This window comes from Octopus bimaculoides, chromosome 16 (genome assembly GCF_001194135.2).
Source record: "Octopus bimaculoides isolate UCB-OBI-ISO-001 chromosome 16, ASM119413v2, whole genome shotgun sequence".
Classification (NCBI taxonomy): Eukaryota; Metazoa; Mollusca; class Cephalopoda; order Octopoda; family Octopodidae; genus Octopus; species Octopus bimaculoides.
In genome coordinates, this window is record NC_068996.1 from 55,240,132 (window position 1) to 55,263,236 (window position 23,105).

At 35.8% G+C, this 23,105-nt stretch overlaps 1 protein-coding gene across 1 annotated transcript in view; it reads right to left on the reverse strand.

Annotated features, from left to right (window-relative positions):
• Positions 1-9: 9 nt before the first annotated feature.
• The window catches only part of LOC106871176 (serine/threonine-protein phosphatase 4 regulatory subunit 4), a 102,874-nt gene continuing 79,778 nt past the window's right edge, over positions 10-23,105 (reverse strand). Inside the window, exons 14-25 of the mRNA XM_014917507.2 lie at positions 22,202-22,491; positions 18,884-18,925; positions 17,578-17,664; positions 16,712-16,790; positions 15,517-15,624; positions 13,069-13,161; positions 11,924-12,004; positions 11,584-11,685; positions 10,590-10,647; positions 9,841-9,980; positions 3,306-3,348; positions 10-2,692 (exon numbers count right to left, since the gene is read on the reverse strand). Of these exons, the coding sequence (XP_014772993.1) occupies positions 2,668-2,692; positions 3,306-3,348; positions 9,841-9,980; positions 10,590-10,647; positions 11,584-11,685; positions 11,924-12,004; positions 13,069-13,161; positions 15,517-15,624; positions 16,712-16,790; positions 17,578-17,664; positions 18,884-18,925; positions 22,202-22,491 (1,148 nt within the window). The 3' untranslated portion in view covers positions 10-2,667. The remainder of the gene's footprint in view (positions 2,693-3,305; positions 3,349-9,840; positions 9,981-10,589; positions 10,648-11,583; positions 11,686-11,923; positions 12,005-13,068; positions 13,162-15,516; positions 15,625-16,711; positions 16,791-17,577; positions 17,665-18,883; positions 18,926-22,201; positions 22,492-23,105) is intronic.

The following is a 23,105-nucleotide window of genomic DNA, read 5'->3' on the forward strand; positions in this document are numbered from 1 at the left end:
ATATATATATATATACTTCTCTTTTTTTTTAATTGAGGAGTGGAGGTTACCAATTCAAATTAGATTTTAAGCTGAAATATTTATGAAATGAAATAATTTTTGATGAAAGAAAAAAATAACCCCAAACTGGTGCCTACCGCATGATTTACTAGTGCCTACTGCATAATTACAGGCATAAAGCTGTAAATGGATATTAGTCGTCAACCAATGCTAATTTTCTAAAATGACACAAAATAGTTTTAATAATTTATTTTATAATTAATAATGCATATTTTGACTCAAAGCTACCACTTTTACTAATAGGATATCATATGCATATAAAACAAAGCTGAAACTAAAGAAAATGTATTGTTTACATTAATAATTATTTTTACCTCTAACTCAGAAAGGCAATGAGATAATCACACATAGTTTCTATTTCTTTCTTTCTATACAGGCTGTCCATAGCTATAGAACAACTACAAAATAATAAATGTATAAATAATACAATTTGAATGATTAACTTATGATGATGATTTGAAGGAAAAACAAAACATTTTTCACAAGATATCCTTCTTTACATGAAACAATAAACTATATATACAGGCCTGTTTCTATATCAAAGTGGAACATACATCTAATAAATGGGAGAAGTGGAACTCAATACATAAAGTAGAATATATATATATATATATATATTATCAGTTGTGACTTGATGAAATAGACACAGGTGAAGGTGTTGAGCTGGCAGAAACGTTAGCACGCTGGGCGAAATGCTTAGCGGTATTTCATCCGTCTTTACGTTCTGAGTTCAAATTCCACCAAGGTCAACTTTATTTTTCATCCTTTCGGGGTTGATAAATTAAGTACCAGTCGTGTACTGGAGTCAATCTAATCGACTGCCCCCCCCCCCAAAAAAAAAATTTCGGGCCTTGTGCCTAGAATAGAAAAGAATATAGACAGAGGTGACTTTAGAGCCCAGTTTTATGCCAGATCATAAATCAAAGATATATAACATCAAATCTATATATAGCAAAATATTTGACATTCCAGAAAGTAGAAAATTACTATTTTTAAATCTCATAACAAGAGATATTCAGCAACAGTACTTTGTAGAAAAGATTGTTTGCCAACATAACATGGCAGTCCTGGTTTAGGACTAATGTTGCTGTAATTTAGCCCCAGGAGACATCATCTCCAGCTGGCTATACGACACGATCTGTGTCCTTATATTTTAAAAAATATTCCAGAAGTCCTTTAAAAATATGCCAGAAAATTCTTTTAAAAAACATCGATTTTTCACAAGTTAGAGATTAAGATCTGCTCACTGATTTGCGAAAAATCTCTTTAATCATGTAAAAATCCAACAGTTTTTTTTGTATGGAATTTTTGAGTAAGTTCAATATTTTATTACATACACATTCAATATTTAAAATCTTATTTAGTTTGCTATGGCAGGAAAATTTAAGCACTCCACAATTAATGTAGGTAATCACGCACATACACACACACACACACACACACTATGCGAAACATTTCCCCCTATATGATTTTCCTGAAATTATTTTATTCTTTCAAAATGGTTTTATTGTTGTTTTTACATTTTTTTTGTATATTTTTCTCTAATTATTCAAAATGAACTCCTCTCTTCCCTTTTTCACAAAGATATAAATATTTGGCAACTATAAGCTTTTATGACTTTATTTTAAATTAAGATTATTCCTGAGTTTAAAAAAAAAAATTGGGGGTTGAAAAAAAATGAAGCTGTTTAAGGGTTGTTCTGCAATAATAATAATTATTATTATATTTAAGGTGTTATATAGACTAAAGATAGTGTTGGAATACAAAGGGCTTTGAGGTAGTCTGCATCTGCGGCAAGTGTCAGCTAATTGACAAGGCATAAAATGAGATGTACTATCGGTAACCTATGATGAAATATCATATTCTCTCTGTCTCTCATGATATTTCTTCCCCTCACAGTGCACCAAAGTACCTCACTTTTGGCTGTAGACTAAAAAATTAAGTTTTGTTTCATTATCTAACAAATTTAAATTTGTTAGAGTCAAAACTCAAATCAAACATTTTTATAAAACATGGCAGGGTTTTTTGTTTTTGGATTTTCATTTTTGAAATTTTTTTCTCTCTTTTTTATTCTTTATCACAAACAAACCTTGAACAGGGAAGAATTCAGTAAGTTATTCCAAAATTCAATACAAAACACTTTGTTCAAATAAATAAAATGTTATCACAAAAAAAGGGACAGTATTCTTGCATTTCAATTGAAACAATTATATTAAGTTCTTGAAAATATAATTAATAATAATTAATAATTCAACTCATAATAAATTTTGGCGTTTTCTTGAGACAAAAAAAAATAATAAACAGGAAAAGAATAAAAACAAAAAAACTCCAACCACATTAAGAAAATATCTCTGTAAATCTATTTTCAAGTCCAACAAAATATATTCTTAGACCACATGATCCTATGTCACTGGGATAGAACAAAAGTGGTCAAAATTTTAGCAGTACAAACTTTATAGCAGATTTAAGGCATCAGCTGTAAGTACCCTAGAAAATGGTACAGTTCAATAGTCTCATAAGGGAGCAGCATCCTACTGGATGGAATCTCTTGCAGAGTTTAAAGCTAACAAATCTACAGCAAAGCTGATACAATTAGGACATTGGAGGTCATTTTGTGACAGAACTCTTTGGCCTGTAAATAAGAAAAAAAGAGAAAAACAAAAAGAAGTTTTATAACAAATTATTACAAGTAGGAAGAAATTTACAGACATACATAAACTGCATCATGTGACTCAATAACATGCCACATAACCAGCAGAAAAGAAAGCAGAAAGTGCAATGTTATTTTGTTATATATATGTTATGTAGGCAAGCGGCATCATGTGGCCTCTGAAATATGTGCATGATGGATCACATTGCACTACATGTTGGGTAAGTTTTCTTTTAATTTTTCTTATCATGGTCTTGGGTCAACCCCAAACCTTATCAGTGAAACTGAGAAGACAGAAACTAGTCAAGCATCTGTCAGGTGGACCATAACTGTAAATCAAAAATGAAACCAGCCTCCAGAGCACATGTTTGTGGAATATCCACTTACACTACAATTAAACAAGTCAGTTGATTAATCAACTGGAATACTGTTGGTCATTATAACCCATGCGAGACATCACATCACCACACACACACAGAAGAGCAATTTATATATGACCAATCCTGCTTTGTTAATAAGGTAAATTGGTGTGAAGCTCATAGAAATGGTAAAACAATAATATTAAGGATCACAAGAAGACAGACTGAGGTCTTACCTTTCTAGACTTTTGCTTAGATATCCTGTTCGGTTAACCAACCCTGAAATAAAGCAACAATTCCATGAAGAATCTCTAAACTATTCTAAATAGTAACAATATAATTTTTTTCTTTCTACTATAAGGACAAGACCTGAAATTTTGGGAGAAAAAGGGGAGGGGGCAGCATTCAATTTCATTGACCCCAGTACTTGATTGATACTTTGTTTTTTTTTTGGCATGAAAGAATGAAAGGCAAAGTCAACTTTGGTGGAATTTGAACTCAGAATATAAAGTAGAAGCATTTTGTGTGGCATGTAAATGATTCTGTCTTTGTATATAATTTGCTTTCAACAAGTAGTGAGAACTCTCTAGTCTTGCACAAAATCTTCAGTTCTAGTGCAATGACAAAAATATACCCAGAACATTTGGATAAATTCTTGGGATTAAGAAGGGTATTCAACTGAAGAAACCACGTCAGAAATTCCTTGATTCATCTAGGAGGGCAGTAATGGAATAAGAACTGGTTTGGATTGTGAAGATTTGTTTAACCTTTCCATAACTATATTTTTAATATCACTGTAATTTAATCAACGTCCTTAGCTGCCATTAATTACTACATCCAGTAATGACTGCACTGTAGTTAATATAATAAAATGCTAATTACACATTGTAGTATAATTAGCAATTTATGTTAATTACATAGTAATTAACATACTGCAGTAGATACCATGAGAGTAACACACATTGGTTTTTGGTACAAAATGCATTCTCGTTTATATTGCTAGTCATATCAATCCCAACCATTTCCAGTGCCAAGACCATCAGACCATTTAATAATATAGTATCATATATATATGTGAATGCGCATGGCTTAGTGGTTAGGGTGTCAACATCATGATCGCAAGATTGTGGTTTCGATTCCTGGACCGGGCGACGCGTTGTGTTCTTGAGCAAAACATTTCATTTCACGTTACTCCAGTCCACTCAGCTGGCAAAAATGAGTAACGCTGCGATGGACTGGCGTCCCATCCAGCTGGGGAACACATACGCCATTGAAACTGGGAAACCGGGCCCATGAGCCTGGTTAGGCTTTAAAAGGGCGCATTTATTTTTTATTATCATATATATATATATATACACACACACAGGGTATCCCCCAAACTGTACACACATTTTAATAGGTGAAAGCTCAATTTTCATTTCTTTTTAGATTCAATCCATTAGAAGTAATGAAGAATAGGGTCAGAGTAAGCTTTTAACAAAAGAAATTTATCCTTAAGCACTACTATAAGTTTGAAAACACAATCAAAGTGCACAGATAGACTAGGAGGGAGTTTGAAACAGATCCATGTATATGACTTGCTATCTGTAGAATTAGAGATAAGTTTGAAGCAGATGGAACTGTTCAGAATGCCACAAGAAACATTCTGTTGAAGAGATACACATATCAATTTTGTTAACTTGAAATAAAAACTGCTTCATTCTCATCATTGTTTGATGTCTGCTTTCCATGCTGGCATGAGTTGGACGATTTGATTGAAAAGTGGGAAATCAGGGAACTGCACCAGGCTCCAATCTGATCTGGCAAGGTTTCTACGGCTGGATGCCCTTCTTAACGCCAACCACTTCAAGTTTAGTGGGTGCTTTTTATGTGCCACTGGTACGGGTGACATTATCCTGACACTGGCATTTGCCATGACTACAGTCTCACTTGGCTTGACAGGTCAACACAAGCATGATATATTGCCAAAGGTTTTGGTCACCTGTCACTGCCTCCACGAGGCCCAATGCTCGTACGGTACTTTTTATGTGCCACTGGCACAGGTTTCAGTCAGACGGCACTGGCATTGGCCATGACTGATTTCTCTAGGTTCAACAGCGGATCAAGAAACAGGAGAAGCAATCACACAATCAGCAAAGCACAAAATGGATATTCCTCTTTGACCTTGTCATACCATGTTCTCAGTATAGTGGGAATATCCATCATCATTGTTTAACATCCACCTTCCATGCATAAACAAATGGTAATGAGCAACATACGTAGAAAAAGAAGTTGAAATATTAAAAACAGACAACTGATTATGCTGTAGCTTTGTAGTCAAAGTGTGTTTCTGATGACACATTGTTTATGGTGTCCTCCATAGTTGTTATTTATTCTGGTTTTTGATAGCAAAAAAAAAAAAGTTTCTATAATGAAACAAGCATGTGATGAACCCAGTACATTGTCTTGTAAACAAGAAAGGTCTAGACCAGTGTTTCCCAAACTTTTTGTGCTAAATTGCAATATTGCCCACCTATTGACCAAAAAATTCCCCATTGCCCACCCGTGTAAAAAAAACCCTAACACAGCCCTCCCCACCACTGTATCATTTGACACACACACACACACACTATATCATTGACTCGTAGCCCTGTTAATGCCATTTGTACTAAATATGCGGTTGTTTACAAATCCCTTATTGTGGGCTTACTTTTGCCATTAGTGTGAATGAAATTCTAACGTTAGCTCTATATCATGCAGACAGATTAACTTCTGGAAACTTGTGCTTTCTTTTACACTGATTTTCATTTTCCCCAAATGAACCATTGATCAGAACTACAAATGCAAAAATAATTAATGATTGTATTATAAAGGAAAAGAATAAAACTTTTTAATGAGAACCATGCATCTGGTGCGATGCAGCTAGTGCAGATATATTCAGCTTCAAACTTGTCAACTTTAGCCACAAGCCTCCTCATTGTGTCACATCCAGTCCAATTCTTTTATGGGAAAGTAAAGTTCCAGCATGGTTAAAACCAGATTCAACCAGTTATAAGGTAGGAAAGGCAAGCAAAAGTAATTTCAGATGTTTCTACAGACTGGGGTAGGAATTCAATATACTCTGATGGTACCACAAGCCTTCTTTGCCATTATGGCGATATTGCATTGTGGAGTCATTGTCATTTTGTAATTCTATCAATTCCTCCTGAACGTCATCCTCGCAATCAACTGCATCGACCTCAAACGGATTTGGAATATTTAGCACAACAACATCTTGAAATCTCTCCACCGTGTCATCATGCAGTGATTGTAAATAGCTGCATTATGTAGTTAAATCCTCATCAACCAATTCATCTTTCAAAAAATCAAGTTCTGGAAATTGATGGAATTAACATTTTGAAATGTCTTAAACAACAGCAATTTTGAAATGAAGGTAGTGATAAATGATTTACAATTAACGAGAGTTTTTCTGTTTCCTTGCAATAACTTATTCAAGTCATTTAATTTTGTAAATATATCATAAAGAAAAAGATATTGCTCCTTGCAGCCATCAATGAAGCGGATAGTGGAGTATTTTTGATAAAACAGTTCAACAAAGCATAAAACACAGGTTGCTTTTGACAGCCACCACACTACAGTACGGTATAAGAGTTTAGTGTGGTCCTCATCATTTCTCTGACAGAGTTGATGGAAAATTCGATCAGACAAGGGACTGGACTTCAATTTGTTCACAGTCTTGATAACTAATTGTAGCGCATCATTCAATCTACTGTTCATATTTTTTGCCACTAAATGCTGCTGATGTGCCAAGCAATGAACAGTTAATATCTGGTGGGACATTTCCCGCTTTAGGAGAGATGAAAAACCTCTGTATCTTCCTATCATTGAAGGGGCTCCATCAGACACACAGGCAAGAATATTACTGAGTGGGATATTATGTTCAAAAAGGAAAGACTTGAGAGTGTGAAAAATAGTTGCACCTTTTGCATTAAGTGGCAATTTCTCTGTGAACATTTCCTCACAAGGTTGAAGGTCTTCGTTGAAATACAGAACATATACCATCAAACATTGATTGTCCACAACATCCACTTGTATAGAAAATTCAAAATGCTGGAGAATATTCTTTTCTACTCTAAGCACAAGGCCCAAAATTTTGGGGAGGGGGCTAGTCAATTAGATCAACCCCAGTACACAACTGGTACTTAATTTATCGGCCCCGAAAGGATGAAAGGCAAAGTCGACCTCAGTGGAATTTGAACTCAGAACGTAGCGGCAGGTGAAATACTGATAAGCATTTCGCCCAGTGTGCTGGAGAATATTGATGAGCTGATGTTTGGCATTGTTGGCCATTTCATCGATGCATCGAGAAATTGTGTTATTACTAAGTGGGATCTTCTTCATAATGTTATCGCGTGTTTCGTGCGTAATGGTTGACAAACCTCTTTGATAACTGGGCGAAGTAATGTTTCTCCAATTGTGTGAGACTTCCCAGACTTAGCAACAAGCAATGCATTGTTGTATGATGCAATCAACCCATCATTCTCCTGTTTACTAGTTTCCTGGAGTTGCATGTGGAATGTTTGTATTTGCTTTTTGAAAGAGCAGCTCAGTTGCAAAAAGTATGATAACGGCTTATCTCCCTTGTCAGAATGCTTTGCATCAAAGTGATACGTCAAGTGTGAAGGTTTCATTGCTTCGTTGGTCAATGTTTGATAGCAAAGAATGCACATTGGTAACTGCATCACAAAGGCAGTATGGTATTCCCAAAGAGAAGAAGAAGAGCAGAGTCAGATGACATGCCTTTACTGGAGCAAATACGGATCTAGTACGTTTGGTTGCCAGCATTTCAAAAATTAAAGTTTATCAAAAATTTTAGAATTTGGCACATTAATGTACTTTTCCAAGCTAAATTATTGGAGTTATTCAACTTTTTCTTGAAAAATGTTTTTAAAAAGTTATAGAGGTTTAAAGTTTGATCATTTTCACCAAGTCAAGAAACACGATTTCAAAGCTGTCATTTTGCATGTGACTGCACATTTTGTCAACGTCCTGAAAATAGCACGTGTGTTTTGATATGAAACCACAGATTTACACGTGACATTTACTCCTTATAACTTTTTTACTTTTCAGAATTTTCAGAAAATTTTTGCGAATTTACATTCTATATGCAGGACTTCATATGATTATGGAAAAAAAAAATTGTAGTGGAGTGTGATTTAAGGCCTAGGTCTATTTGGCTGCTATTTTTAGCATGCATGACAACCATCTCAATGTCTGTGACAAAAATATTCGATCGATAAACAAATCAATAAAAGTGCATCCTTATTCTAGTCATGCCTAGATATAGGTAAATGCAGACTTAATTTCTAAAAACTCATTGTCTCCCACAAAATGTTCACATCACCCATCAAAATCTCAAATCACCCACCATTTTATGGTAGTCGAAAGGAAACCGGCCTATTCTTCAGAATTATTTTCATGATTCTGTCCATATGTTTGTCTGCAATCATTACACTTGAGATATGTATGCAACTTTTTAGTCTTATGCTCAGGAGCCCAGGTGGAAGGTAAAGTTAGACAGAAGGGCTCAGAACAATTCCTTAAACAACATTTTGATGTAAATACTACAAATCAATTTATGTGTGTGTGTGTGTGTTCTTTTACTGGTTTCAGTCATTTGACTGCGGCCACGCTGGAGCACCACTTTAAAGGGTTTTAGTCAAAGAAATCAATCTCAGGACTTATTCTTTGTAAGCCTAGTATTTATTCTATCAGTTTCTTTTGCCTAACTGCTATGTTACGGGGACATAAATGCACCAGCATTAGGTGTCAAGCAATGGTGGGGGGACACAGATACACACACACACATCATTTCATGTCCGCTTTCCATGCTGGCATGGGTTGGATGATTTGACTGAGGACTGGCAAACCAGATGGCTCCAATCTGATCTGGCAGTGTTTCTACAGCTGGATGCCCTTCCTAACACCAACCACTCTAAGAGTGTAGTGGGTGCTTTTACGTGCCACCGGCACAAGGGCCAGTCAGGCAGTACTGACAACGGCCACACTCAAATGGTGTTTTTTACATCACAGGATTCAGTCCAGGGGCACTGGCAATGACCTCGCTCAAATATTTTACGTGCCAGTAAGGCGCCGCTGGTAACGATCATGCTCAAATGGTGCTTGTTACATGCTACTAGCATGGAAGCCAGTCAGCTGCTTTGGCAACGATCACGCTTGGATGGTGCTCCACTAGCATGGATGCCAGTCATTGAATTTGATTTTGATTTCACTTGCCTCAACAGGTCTTCGCAAGCAAAGTTTAGTGTCCAACGAAGGAAAGGTATGCATAAGTGGGCTGGCTACACCTCTGGTAAAGACCACAGGTTATGGTCTCACTTGGCTTGCCGGGTCTTCTCATGCACTGCATATTTCCAAAGGTCCCGGTCACTCGTCATCGCCTCGGTGAGGCCTAAGGTTCAAAGGTCATGCTTCACCACCTCATCCCAGGTCTTCCTGGGTCTACCTCTTCCACAGGTTCCCTCAACTGCTAGGGTATGACACTTTTTCACACAGCTATCCTCATCCATTCTCGCCAGATGACCATACCAGCGCAATCGTCTCTTTTGCACATCACATCTGATGCTTCGCACACAATGGGCTTCTTTCAGTCTCCGTCTTCCAAATCCACTCACAGGGCTACACACACACACATATATATATATATAGATACACGCACACACAAACACATTCTTTGTTAGCATGTGTGGAGAGAGATTAAATTAAGCATACCATGATCTGATGAATTATCTGTTGTTGTTGTTGTTGTTATTGTTGCTGTTGCTGTTGTTGTTGTAGAATTGGTGGTTGCCGTAGAAGCAGCTGTGGTGGTGGTAGTGGTGGTGGTGGTTGTGCTGTTGTTCTTGCGAATACTGAAAATAATGTTTACAGAAAATAAATTATAAATTTATAACAACAAAAAGAAATTTCAGCCTCAGTTGGAGCATTCCTCAATATTTGGCTGAGATAGTAACATTTTGTTTTATGGCAGCATGTTTTTGGATATTTATTCCTTCCAATAGTTTTGTTCCATTTAGAAAACTACAGCTACAGTTGAAGTTTATTTAACAAATTACATTTTTAAAATTGTAATTTTAATTTATGGAGGGACAAAATGTTCATTGAAAATATTAACAAAAGTAATAAAAAATATGTAGTAATTATTAGATGTTAATGATTTATTATTCTGATTCCAAGGATCTAAACTTTGAAGGATTTTAGTTGTGATGGCAAGTCTGAAACTGAAAAACTAAAGTTCAACTTTTGGTCCTTCTAAAAATAAAAAAATAAAAAAATAAAAAAAAAACTCTGGAGGATTGTAATTTGTGTTTGATAAAGATTAATTGAAATTTTTATAATATTAGTGATATATACACTCTCCATACAACATAAATGGAAACTTCTAAATTTAGTAAAATTTTATCAAAGTAATGATTTTTTTCCCTGATCCAAATAGACATTTCATTCAAAATTTGACTTACTTATTGGAACTAGTTGGTTTAATTCCTGATTTTGCTTGTTTTTGAACTCCAGCTGAAGCTTGAAAATAAGAAAAGAAACAGTTTAGGAAAATAATGGAGAATGTTTTAAATTGTGAACATGTGTTCCAGCATGGCCACAGTCAAATGGCTGAAACAAGTAAAAGAATAAAAGAAAGAAAAGAATGGTAAACATCAATGTTGTATGAGCTTTCTACATGGTTTAGGAGTTTCATTCAATCACGTGATACATGTTCACATGGAGGAAACATCTCACCTCTCCATGCAGAAAATATGTCACTTCCCCAGCATGAATATCAGCCTACATGCAGGACACGTTCCTTTCTACATGTGTAAATGCACCATATTCTGGCAATACAGAACGGGTGAAACCTCACAATGTTTCTATATTGAAACATTGAGAAAACAGAAGTAACAACATTGAATAATTAATTGAAAACTGAATATAAATGGATGGTGATTGGTAAAGTAGATATATAATGTGAACCAGTGGTGGTGGTGGTGGTGTTGCAGGCAGAAATACTACTGTTTGACTAACATCCATTCTACCATGCTAGTATTGGTTGAATTGGGGGAGTTGAGACAAGATTTTACAGCTGGATGTTCTTCATGGTGATAATGTTGGTAGAATATTAATTATAAACACATGATCACAACATTTGTGGTCGAGGCAAAGGAAATGGAAAAAGTATAGTTAGAAAGAAATCAACTAACTGGTTCTTCATTTAACCTACCTCAAAAAGATGAAAGCCAATGTTGACTTCCATGAGATTTGAAACCAAAACAGAAAGCTATGCAATGAAATACTACACAATACGTTCTCTATTGTTCTGCTTATTCACTGCTTTAGTTACATTAAGACAATGATTATTCTAATGATGATGATTTGAATGATGTTTATTTTTCTGTAAATCTAATCAAAAGAAGTTGAAAAACGTTTTCAAAGAGGAAAATATTGTTGCACAGAAATACTTACTGGGAATATGTGATACAGTGGTAGGTGAGGGTGGTCGAACTGGCGTGGATACTCGAGGAATACGCGTGTTGTTACATAAACGAGTTTCAGCTGATTTACCATCTAAAAACAAATTGGCTTTCATTAAAAATAATTCATAAACACATACAATGATGACTGTAAATTCGTATATATTTTACAAAAGCAATAATAGTAAATATAATTTATTATATTGTGATTTCGGTTTTGCCGGGTCAAAGCTAATCTGGAATTTAAACGGTAACAACAACAACAACAACTATAATAACTTTTCTGAGTATTTTAAAATTAATTTCCATAAAACTGAAATAAATCATCTTACCTTTTGGTGTAGGAAGAGAAGATGTACCTATCACAGGTATTTTTGTGTCTCTTTTGCCAGTAGAGTCCACAAGCTTTGAATCTGGTTTGGAGAATTAAATAAAGTAAAATGAAAAAAAAACAAAAAAAAACACATTTAACTATATAAACCAAAACTTCCACATCTTCTGATTGGTACGGGTGGTGTGCGGAAGAGAAAAGAAGACTTACAGATAGCAGGGTTGGGGAAGGGAAGGGAAGAAGAGATATTCAAAGCAGGTAATGGGGCAAAGTGGGTGATGGGAGGGTAAAGGAACAGGGGAAGATGTGGTGGTAGGGCCAGGGTAGAGGTGAAAGGAAAGGGCAAAGATGAAGGAGAAGGTGGGGGTTGGGGCAGTTAAGAGGTGATAGGAGAGCAGAAAGATGCCAACAGCAGGGCTAAGAAAAATTTGGTGGCAGCAACAGAAAAGTATCATAGAACAGCAAAAGTAATCAAAAATATAAAAAAGAAAAAAGGAAATAAGTAGCTAGAGACGGATGGGGAGGAAGCAGTGCCCCCCTCCCACTTCTCAACCAGTCTATATTATATTAGAAATATTCAGAAACTAAGACTCTAACCATTCCAAGTATCACCATAATGGATTCCACTGAATAACAGTCAACTCCTGCCAGAAGGAACATACCATTCACTTCCCAATTGTATTTGATTTTATTCAACATTAACCATGATTGCACAATGGTGTAACTTGATCTTCTGTGAGCCAAGATCCATTTTTGGCAGAAACAGTAGGGTTTTGGATTAAAGAAATTGATACAACATTGAAAGAGCAATGTCTCCACCACCACCAACAACACTCTGTTCCTCTGAAAAACTAAGTTACATACACAACGCATTCGTCTCTCCTCTTGACACCCCCACACCACACTATAACTGATAATTTCTCCTCAGAATGTCAACCCTCTGAAATTCCTGCAGACATCAACTTACACATTTTCAAGTAGAACACCATTAACCAGTCTTGGAGGTCATGTGAGAGCTTCAGGCATTGTCCATTCCACAGGACTAAACTTCAAATATGCACAACACACATTTCATATTTAAAGATTGAAAAGTTATGATCTCTATAAGTTTGTCACAAAAAAGAAAAAAAAAAAAGAGCATCTTACCTCGTTTAGGAATTTGTGAAGCAGAACATATTGAAGATGTGGATCGGGATTTAACTAGACGACAGTTTGGTATCGAAGAACCTTTGGTTTTAACTGCAAATTTAATTAAAAACCAACAACAAAATCTTTAAAATTATCAATCAAAAAAATAATCAAAATTTTATAAATTGGATCTAAAAAATAAATATTTTTTTTAGTTTTAAATAAATGTAATTTTTAAAATAATTGACTGTATTAATCATTTATTATACAAATTTATCATACAACATTGAAAAGAATATTATCTAAATAAAAGTCAATTCAAAACAGTCTTTTATAATCTCTGATTAAAATATATCTTTTACCCCACTCTACCCTCTACATCAGTGATATAAAAACTGCATTATTGTCAACTTATATAATAAACTGTTGTGTGTGTATGTATGTGTCTTCATCTATTCATCCATGCGGTCAGTAAACCAGTACATTAATCTCACTGCCTCTGTGGTCAGCAAGTGGTACAATATCAAAATAATTGTTTCTACTATCGTTAATTTTGGGTGACAGGGATAGTTGATTATATTGGCCCCGGTGCTTAACTGGTACTTATTTCCTTGACTCAGAAAGGAAGAAGTTGACCTTGGTAGAATTTGAGCTCAAAATGTAGACGAAATGCTCATCACTGTCCAGTGTGCTAACAATTTTGCCAGCTCATTATCAGAATAATAGTCTTGTACATCTTTAAGCTTGTAGTTTAATTTAAAAGTTCATAACTCAAGAAATATATTCAGAGTACCAGTAAACTAACATCACACACACAAGTATGTATAACATAAACAACCCCAACCACTCTCACTCACGCCAACAGAACAGACTGGTCACCTGACCTGATGGAGATGTCAGCCATATTGGACAAAGTAAAATCAGAAAAATGGCATAAGTAATTACTCAGGGTAGGCATTTATAAAATATTACGGAGATGTACTTGCATAGCAAGTGACCTGATCTGAGATCATGTGCTGAAAACAATTGCAGCGTGGAAGGTATTTATAAGCCATTTAAGAAACATAAAAAAACCCTTAGATTCACTTCAATATTTAAATTTAATTTGCCAAAATATTTTCGTCGCTTTGAGGCTGCAACCTGTTCACTGATGCAACACGGAATTTTGTCAGTGAACAAGTTGCGGTCTTAAAGCAATGAAAATATTTTGGCAAATTAAATTTAAATGTTGAAGTGAATCTAACGGATTTTGTGTGTTATTTTAAATGGCTTATAAATACCTTCCAAGCTGCAATTGATTTATAAAATATGTTGATAAAAGATTTCAACATTATGAGACAGTAAAAAATATTTTAGCAACAAAAAATTATTTAGTTAGACACACACACACACACATATGTATATCTGGATGTATGTATGTATATGTAAATAAATTTGTGGTAATCACAGCCATCATCCTACAGGTACTATGTGGTTAAATAAATAAATATATATACATACACACACACACACATGGGTTGTGTGGCTAAGTCTGCTTCCCAACTACATGGTTTCAGGTTCAGTCCCACTGTAAAGCAACTTGAACAAGTGTCTTTTGATATAGCCCAGGGACTACCAGTCTTATGAGTGGATTTGGTTAACAAAATCTTAAATCTGTTGTGTGTTCACGCACACATGTATTATATATATGTATACGTGTGTGTGTGTTTACACTTGAGATCGTTTGTCGCAAGCAGTATTGTTGTCACTTTTCCAGTCAACAAAATGCTTTCTCACTTTTCACTTTTGTAGATGTATGGAATAAGAGATTCCCTACCAGAAAATCAGGTAAAGCTTAGTGACAGGAAGGCTATTTGACTGCAAAACAATGTTATAAGAAATACATTTGTCTAATTTTAATGTCCATCTTTTGTCTATGCTTGGGTAGGACAGGGACATATTTAAAGCAGGATTTTGAAAGTTGAATGTTTTTCTTGTCATCAGCCCCAATCCCAATCCTTGCTTTTCAAGTCAGGAATTAAAAAAATTCCACAGGCCTTAGAAAGCAAAGACACACGATCTTTATCAACAAGGAATGTAAACATAACAATGTTTAGTTGAGATGGTGACAAACAGCTTTACAATTTCAATATTTGTGCATGTACACACATACATGTGACATTCTTCCACACAGTTTCCATCTACCAAATTCCCTCATGAGACATTAGTTAACCTAGAGTAGAAAATACTTATCTACAATGCTGTGCAGTAGGGCTGAACCCAAAACTATAAAGCTACAAAGATAACTTCTTAAGAACAATGCACTGTATTTATGTCTTATAACTTAGTGATTTGACAAACAGATATTGATAAGAACCAAATTCAGAAATAAGTAGTGGGGCTGGGGCAATATATTTGATATAAATCCTTCGATGGGGTGCCCCAGTAGGGCCAAAGCCCTATAATATATATACATATATTCCTTACCCTTTGGTGAAGACACTGGTGTTAAACTGGATGAGCAATTACTTAAAGATTTTTTACATTCTTTTAATGGAGTTGGACTTGCTCGTTTCTCAGAAGTGGATTTCTGAGCTGAAAACAAAATAGAAAAAACAAAATAATTTTTTCATCAAAGAATATTTTTATTACAATACTGTTCAAGAAGGAATGGTATTCATCTTCCAATCTTACAAATTTATTTGTTCCATTAATGTACACGCATGCAAATGGCTTCCACACAGTTTCTGTCTACCAAATACACTATTGATTAACTCAAGTCTACAATCGAAGACAATTGTGGCTGTGTGGTTAAGAAGTTTGCTTCCCAAACCACTATATGGTTTTCAGTCCCATTACATGGTACCTTAGTCAAGTGTCTCCTAATATGGCTCTCAGCTGACCAAAGCCTTATAAGTGAATCTAGTAGATGGAAACTGAAAGAAGCCTGTCACATATACCATCAATAGTTGAAACTTGTGCTTTATGCTGGTATGGGTTGGGCTGTTGGACAGGTTCCAATGATTGCAAGAACTGCACTGTGCAACAATGTCTGCTTTGGCATCATTTCTACAGCTGGAGGACCTTCCTCATACCAACCATTTTACAGTATGTACAGAGCTTTTGTTTTTAAGGCCACTAGTGCTTTTGAGGTTGTCATGCAGCTTTGTGCTAGGAGGTGAGGGGTTCAAGTATGAGAGAAACAGGTGGCCACAATACAACACACACACGCGTGTGTGTGTGTGTGTGTGTGCTACACTGTTTGCTTCATGATATTGAAGATCACATGAAGCAAACAATGTTGTTAGTGTCTTTTGTCAGCAAATCCCCTGCTTACATTGTACCCTTGAAGCTGTGTGACATAAACCCATTAATGAAAAAAAAACATGTAAGGGTTAATGTGAGAAAAGGTGTCTGGCTGTAAAATAAAACCTCAAATTTGTCCAACCCATGCTAGCATGGAAAGATGAACGTAAAACAAATGAATGTAAAGAAGATTGGGAATATGTTTTAAGTGCTGAACCATAAGAGAACATGTTCCATAATAAAGTTAAGAGATTACTCTATCTGGAAGACAAACCAACATAATGGACATAAATGGTGCCAGGTGTTTTTAGCTAAATTTTTAATCAATTATTTCTATAGAACTACAACAACAACCCCAGCACCCTTACATATTTACCTGAGACTTTTCTTGGAGAAGGAATTTTAGAAAATGGTACATCTTTCTTTACTTTTGATTTCTCTTCATTTTTTTCATCCTATAAAAAAAAAAACCCCAAAAATATAAAAAAACAGGCATCTTAGGATGATTAACTTCAAATCAAAAATGCTTAACAGCTGTATCATTCATCTTAACATTCATTTCTTTTGATGCTTGTGAAATCTGGGAGGGTCTTCTCCAACTCAGCATCTCATCTCTTGTCACAGTCCATCATCGTCGGCATTATCAATTCACCCTCGAGATAAGCTTTTACCATTTCTCACCATATTTTCCCAAGTTCCCTTTTTCTGTGGGATTTTACCATTTATATAACTGGGCACATTTCACCAAATTGTCAGCCTTCAAACTACATTACACGTCCACACCAATGCATTCTTCTCTCTGGTATACTTCATCTAATTTCTCATACATTCTGATTTTCCTTCAGCTTATTTCTTCTCTGCCATTCATATACATCAACATTAAGTATCCAACAGAACCTGTTACTTTTTACTTTCCACCCTTCATATATTCTCCAAATTCAATATCCATATTTTGATACATTCACACCACTGCACTTCATATACAAGTATCAACCTATTCTTCATTCAAAACCAGAATCTCTTTTTTGCCAAAGAAAAGATTAAATAATAACCCCGTTAACATTTTACATCCAATTCTCACTTTATGCTTTAATAAAATCTTTGCTGCATACTGCTTCTTAGATTACCTCAGTAACAGATGCCATCAACTACTTCTAAAGGTCACTCTGACTATTTGAAAGACTTCATTTCACAAATTCTTTCACAGGTAACTGCTTGAAACACCTTACATTTACAACTTACATTTAGCAAACTTATTTCTTCAGCCTCTCGATGCAAATCTATCAAATCTTCGGCTGTCTGTAATTTCTCCTGAGTTTTTGATCCAAGCTGAAGATTTCAACAAAAACATGAAATGTTTAATGTTATTAGAATATAATATTGTCAGAAAGAGAATGACATAAATGAAGTAATTCTTCAGATAGTGGTCACGTAAAGATACTTTCCATATTTGGTAGTCTGTGTCAGTATGAATAATGGTTGTGAATAAATGCCAGAATTATGATAATATGATTATTTCAGAAGTTCAAACAACTGAACCAGCAACTCATTATTCAATTATAATGCAAGTGGCTGAATACTCCATAGCTGTGTGTACCTTTAATGTGTTTCTTAGACTAAAATCAGTATGACAAGTGTGTTTGATAAAGATGGTCTTTGAACTTCATCCATCCATCAACTGACAAAATTTGGGTTAATCCCTGGCTATGGCAGAAGACACTTGCCCAACATACCATGCAGTGGGACTGAATCCAGGACAACAGGATTAACAATCAACTTTATAACCATTTGATCATGACTGTAATTTAATATTAAACTTTTATTACCATATTTCTGTTGAAATAAACTGCTTTTATTTCAATTTTGTGGCATGTAGAAAGCACCATTCAAGCATGCCTGATGCCAGTGCTGCCTAACTGGCATGTAAGAAGCACCATCTGAATGTGGTCAATGCCAGTGTCTCCTGACTGGCTCCTGTGGCGGTGACACGTAAAATGCACCCATTACACTCTCAGAGTGGTTGGTGTTAAGAAGGGCATCCAGCTGTAGGAATCTTGCCAAATCAGACTGGAGCCTGGTGAAGCCTCCTGGTTTGCCAGTCCTCAGTCAAATCGTCCACCCCATGCCAGCATGGAAAGCGGATGTTAAACAGCAACGATGACAATGATGAATTGTTTTAATTAAGATTGCTTTAAAACAAGAAGCTTGTATAGAAGAACTAGGGGCAGTCTCAGGTAGGTTGCTGTCACTCAGGTTAATTACATACATATACAAATTAAATTTGGGTCATCAATTTGCTTAAAATTGGGAAAATAATATGTAATCATTATTCCTGGCAATAACATATACCAATTCTATGAAGACATCCTTTTAACTGACTAAAAATAATTCATTTTACAATAATTCATTAAAATATGAAGACATTGAGAGTTAATACAAGTATTTCAATCAATTGATAGAACATTGTTAGGCTAAACAATTTGATTTAACAATACAAATACTGACTCATTAGCAACCAATCGTTAAGATAATATTGAGGTACACTTACCAAATGAACAGGCACAACAATTTGTTCTAGATCCCAGAGTGCCTAAATTTAATAAAGAATATTTTAAAAAGTCAGTGAAAAAGAAATTGAGACAAAATAACGAGTAGGAGTAGGGAGACAAACCAGGAGCAGGACAAAATAAAGAGCAGAGTAGAAAGATAAACCAAGGTTAATGCATGGGGAAAGAGAATTTTGTGGTTGAAGGAGGGGAGAACAGGATGGTCACTGTAATGTGTAGATGTGTGAATAACAATATTAATGGATAAGAATATCTGATAAGTGAGATGGTTCTGGATAGCAAGAGAGAAAAGTGATATCAGAATGTGGGGTAAGAACTGCAGGGGATGATATGGTGTGGGGTGGGGATGGTAACATGAAGTGGGGATTGATTGGGTTCCTCATTTATATATATACATACACTCACAAAAAGATATGAATTATGTATAGATGTGTGTGTGTGTGTGTGTATATATACATATATATATCTATATCTATATAGATAACATATACCCACGCAGTGCCACAGAAGTCAGTCTTCATTATGATGGGTAGGTTTTCACAAGGAACCCACGTTGCCAGATATCCTGGGCCTTTGTCATTTCCTCTGTGAGGCCTAAGATCCCAAGGTCAGTCTCCATGATTTCATTCCATATCTTCTTCATTCACAAGTTTCAGCCATGCTTAGTGTTTCAACACTTCTTTATACAAGTGTGCATGAGGACATGCATCATGCATGTGTAGCAGTAAGGTCCTCTTTCTTGCACAAAGCATCTGATCACTCTTATGCCCAGTCTTTCTCTCAGCACATTTTTACTATTATCTTTGTGCACATCCAGCAGGGCACGCTAGTTTCGTTTCTTTCCAGACAGCTCCATGTCCTCTGCATTGGAGACCAAAGTCTCACTACCATGTAGCATTACAATTCTAGCACAAGCATCATATAGTCTGTGGGGAAAGACCTGCCTTTGTTGACAGCATGCCAGCAGTGGTAGTAGCTCCCTCAATGTCACCAACCTTTTCTTACTCTGGCTACGGTGCTTTCACAGCAGTCATCTCTCTTGCTAATTACATCTCCTAACTAACAAAATCTCTGCACTACTTCCAGTGAGCCATCTGGACATTTAAGAGACTCAATTTCTGGTGTGCTTGTATGAGCTGTTCCAATATACCTACCACATTTTCAGATAGTCTGCTAGTGATTCCTTTCTTGTGTGTCCAAAGCTTACATTGAGTACCGTTTATACCTACTCTTTTTCTGCATATCAAGCAAGGCCGTTTCACTAAAGGCACCAGGGTCCTGTCTTTTTTTGCTATTTGCTAAAATCTTGTCTTTGTTAGGTTACCCATAAGGTTCCTCATGCTTGGAATTTCTTCTCTAATTCCTCTACAGATTCAGTTATGAGGACTAGACTGGCATATAAGAGTTCCTATGGACATCCAGTCTTAAACTCTTATGGGACTATGATGAATAGGAGGAGGACAAAGAACTGAGCCTTGATATACTCCAACCCTCACACTAGATTCATTGCCAACTCTCACAAGCCATTCATCAATGCTCAATTTTCTTAATGACCACCAGATTACTGTACATGGTACCCAATCAAATGCCTCCTCCAGGTCAACAAAGGCTAGAAATAATGGTTTACTTTTGGTCAAGTATTTCTCCTGAAGTTGCCTCACTAGGAATACTGCCATTCATGGTACCTCTTCCAGACACAAAACCAAACTTAATCTCATCTAGATCTATCCTGTCACAAATTAGCTGTGCAATGATTCTTTTTATAATCTTCATAACCTGATCCAGTTTTTTAAAATTCTTCTATAAGTGCTTGTCTCTATGCTATCACCTTTGCCTTTGTAGCAGTTTACAATGATACTGCTTCACCAGTTGCTGGTTATGACTCTCTCTTATAAGACTTAATTTACTATCTACGTGGTAATCCTGTACCTGTCCTCACCAAATATTTCCAGCATCCCAGCAATTATCCCAGATGGTCCTGCAGCCTTCTTTCTCTTCATGACCTTCACTGCCTCATCTACTATACTGCTGTCAGCTTGAATTTGCTGGTGCCCCTATAAGATCAACATGAGATAGCCCATTTTTATCCCATGTGTTTTCCATACTCAAGCTGTCATAACAGCACTTCCATGCCACTTTCTTGTCTTTCCTATTGATGGCAAGTATGCTTTTATCATTCCAAGCACACTCTTCACCAATTACGTCTCAGTTCTCTCTCTCACACACTTCTTTGCAAACCTGAACACCTCTGATGCTCATTTTGCAGGACATGCACAAATCACTTTCTCTCTGCTTCACCCTTAGTCAAATATATCTGTCGTTTAGGTGATCTTTTAGCTACATGCCTATGCTTCCTATTATTTCCACTTCCTTCCAAGTTTCCAAAACTTGTTTCTTGGTCTTTGTAGCTGTATCAACAGAGTATTGTTCCACCACCACATTACTTCCATTCCGGTTGGGACTTTGCTCCAGACACATGTCTGATCAGTGGCCCTGAGCATGCTACTTTGTAAAAATTCCCAATTTCCATCTACATTACACGTGTCTAAGTCTACATTGTTGCAGTCATATGCATCAGTTAGTACTTCTCTGAATCTCTTTCCAATTGCAGGCCTTTAGTTTCTATATTTTCCTTCTCCATGTTGTCGTTCATCACTGGGTGTCTTCCTGGCCCTAATTCTGAAGTCACTAACCATTAATCTGTGTTGTGCAGAGCATTCTTCACAAGGAAAGATTTTGGCATTTACAATAGATGTTCTGAAAAAGCAAATGTTGTGAGGTCCCTTTAGTCAGTCTCACTGAGCACTCATTAATCACTCCAGTACTGGTTCTTTGATAAAAACACACTCTATAAAGTAGTCGGCGATTGGAAGGGTATCTGGTAGTAGAAATAAACCCAAGTACCCATCTATTAAGAAGCGTGGCCTCCAATAACAAATGACAGATTGTGATGACTTGTTTGACCCATGTTAGCCTAGAAAGTAGATAGAAAATGATCAACCTGACGTTATGGTAGAAACATTTGTATAAAGATGCTGTGCAACAGGGTTGAACCCCAAAACAAGAGGTTGCTAGGCATGCTTTTCAATGACCCAGCCATGCTTGTGCTCAGACAAAGAAGTCCTTGACTTAAAATGGATTGGACATAGCTGGAAAACTTCTGATTAATAAATCTACTCCCTTAGAACTGAATTGGGGTTAAACAGAAACAACAATTTTAAATTTTAGTAAACAATCTGAAAATTTCGTGAAAATTAAAACTAAAGCCATTTTAATGAATTGTACAAGTAGGTCCTTACCTGTTTGGCAAAACTGAGTACATCTGGGTCTTTGTCAGATCTGAGTATTTTGCTGACAACATTACAGAGATCAGATAAGCGGGCATCATCTTCGGGTAAATTTAGTGTTTGTTTCATGCACGGAATGAATCTACAGAGTTTTAAGCGAATATTTGGAACTGGATCACAATATAGACTAAGGGCATTATCAAAGAGCTTCTCTTTGAAAAATGATTTAGAATATATATCTAAACTGATGCTGCAAACATCAAGAAAAAGACTTCGAAAATAGCAGTTACCCACGGACAATTCTGTAAAGAAACAAAATGTTACATTTTAAAAATATGTTCTCAAAATTACCTGTCAAATAATGACTAGTGTAGTAACCGAGGGAGATAAATCGAATTAGTTTTGGCTTATTTCCCTTGTGGGACCGATCAAGAAGACGATATATATATATCGATCAATAGATGTACACATTTATGTGTACATATGTTCCTTTTTAATTTATGATTTTGGTTTCTCAGACTGGGGAAAAAAATTGAAAAACCACTGTTATACATTAAAACCTAACATGTAAGCACATCCGGATCTTTGTGATTTGACGGGCAACACTTGTTTTCTTAACAAAACACTTTCAAACTTGGGACACTGGTAGAATGTGTCATACAAAACAACTTTTTCTCTTAGCCTTCTTAACAAAAAATTGTACATCGCAAGTTATTTCATGTTAAAATTGTCGTATTTCTGTAATTTCAACCAATCACTGACATCTATTCAGCTGAATACAGTCAGTGCTGGCCGGTCATAAAAATGTTATTCCCTGTGACATATTTCATCCGGTTTAATCGTAATTTATACGCATATATTGTTTATATAATAAATTACGCTGTGCATATCTGTGTGTGTATATTTTTCCCATAAC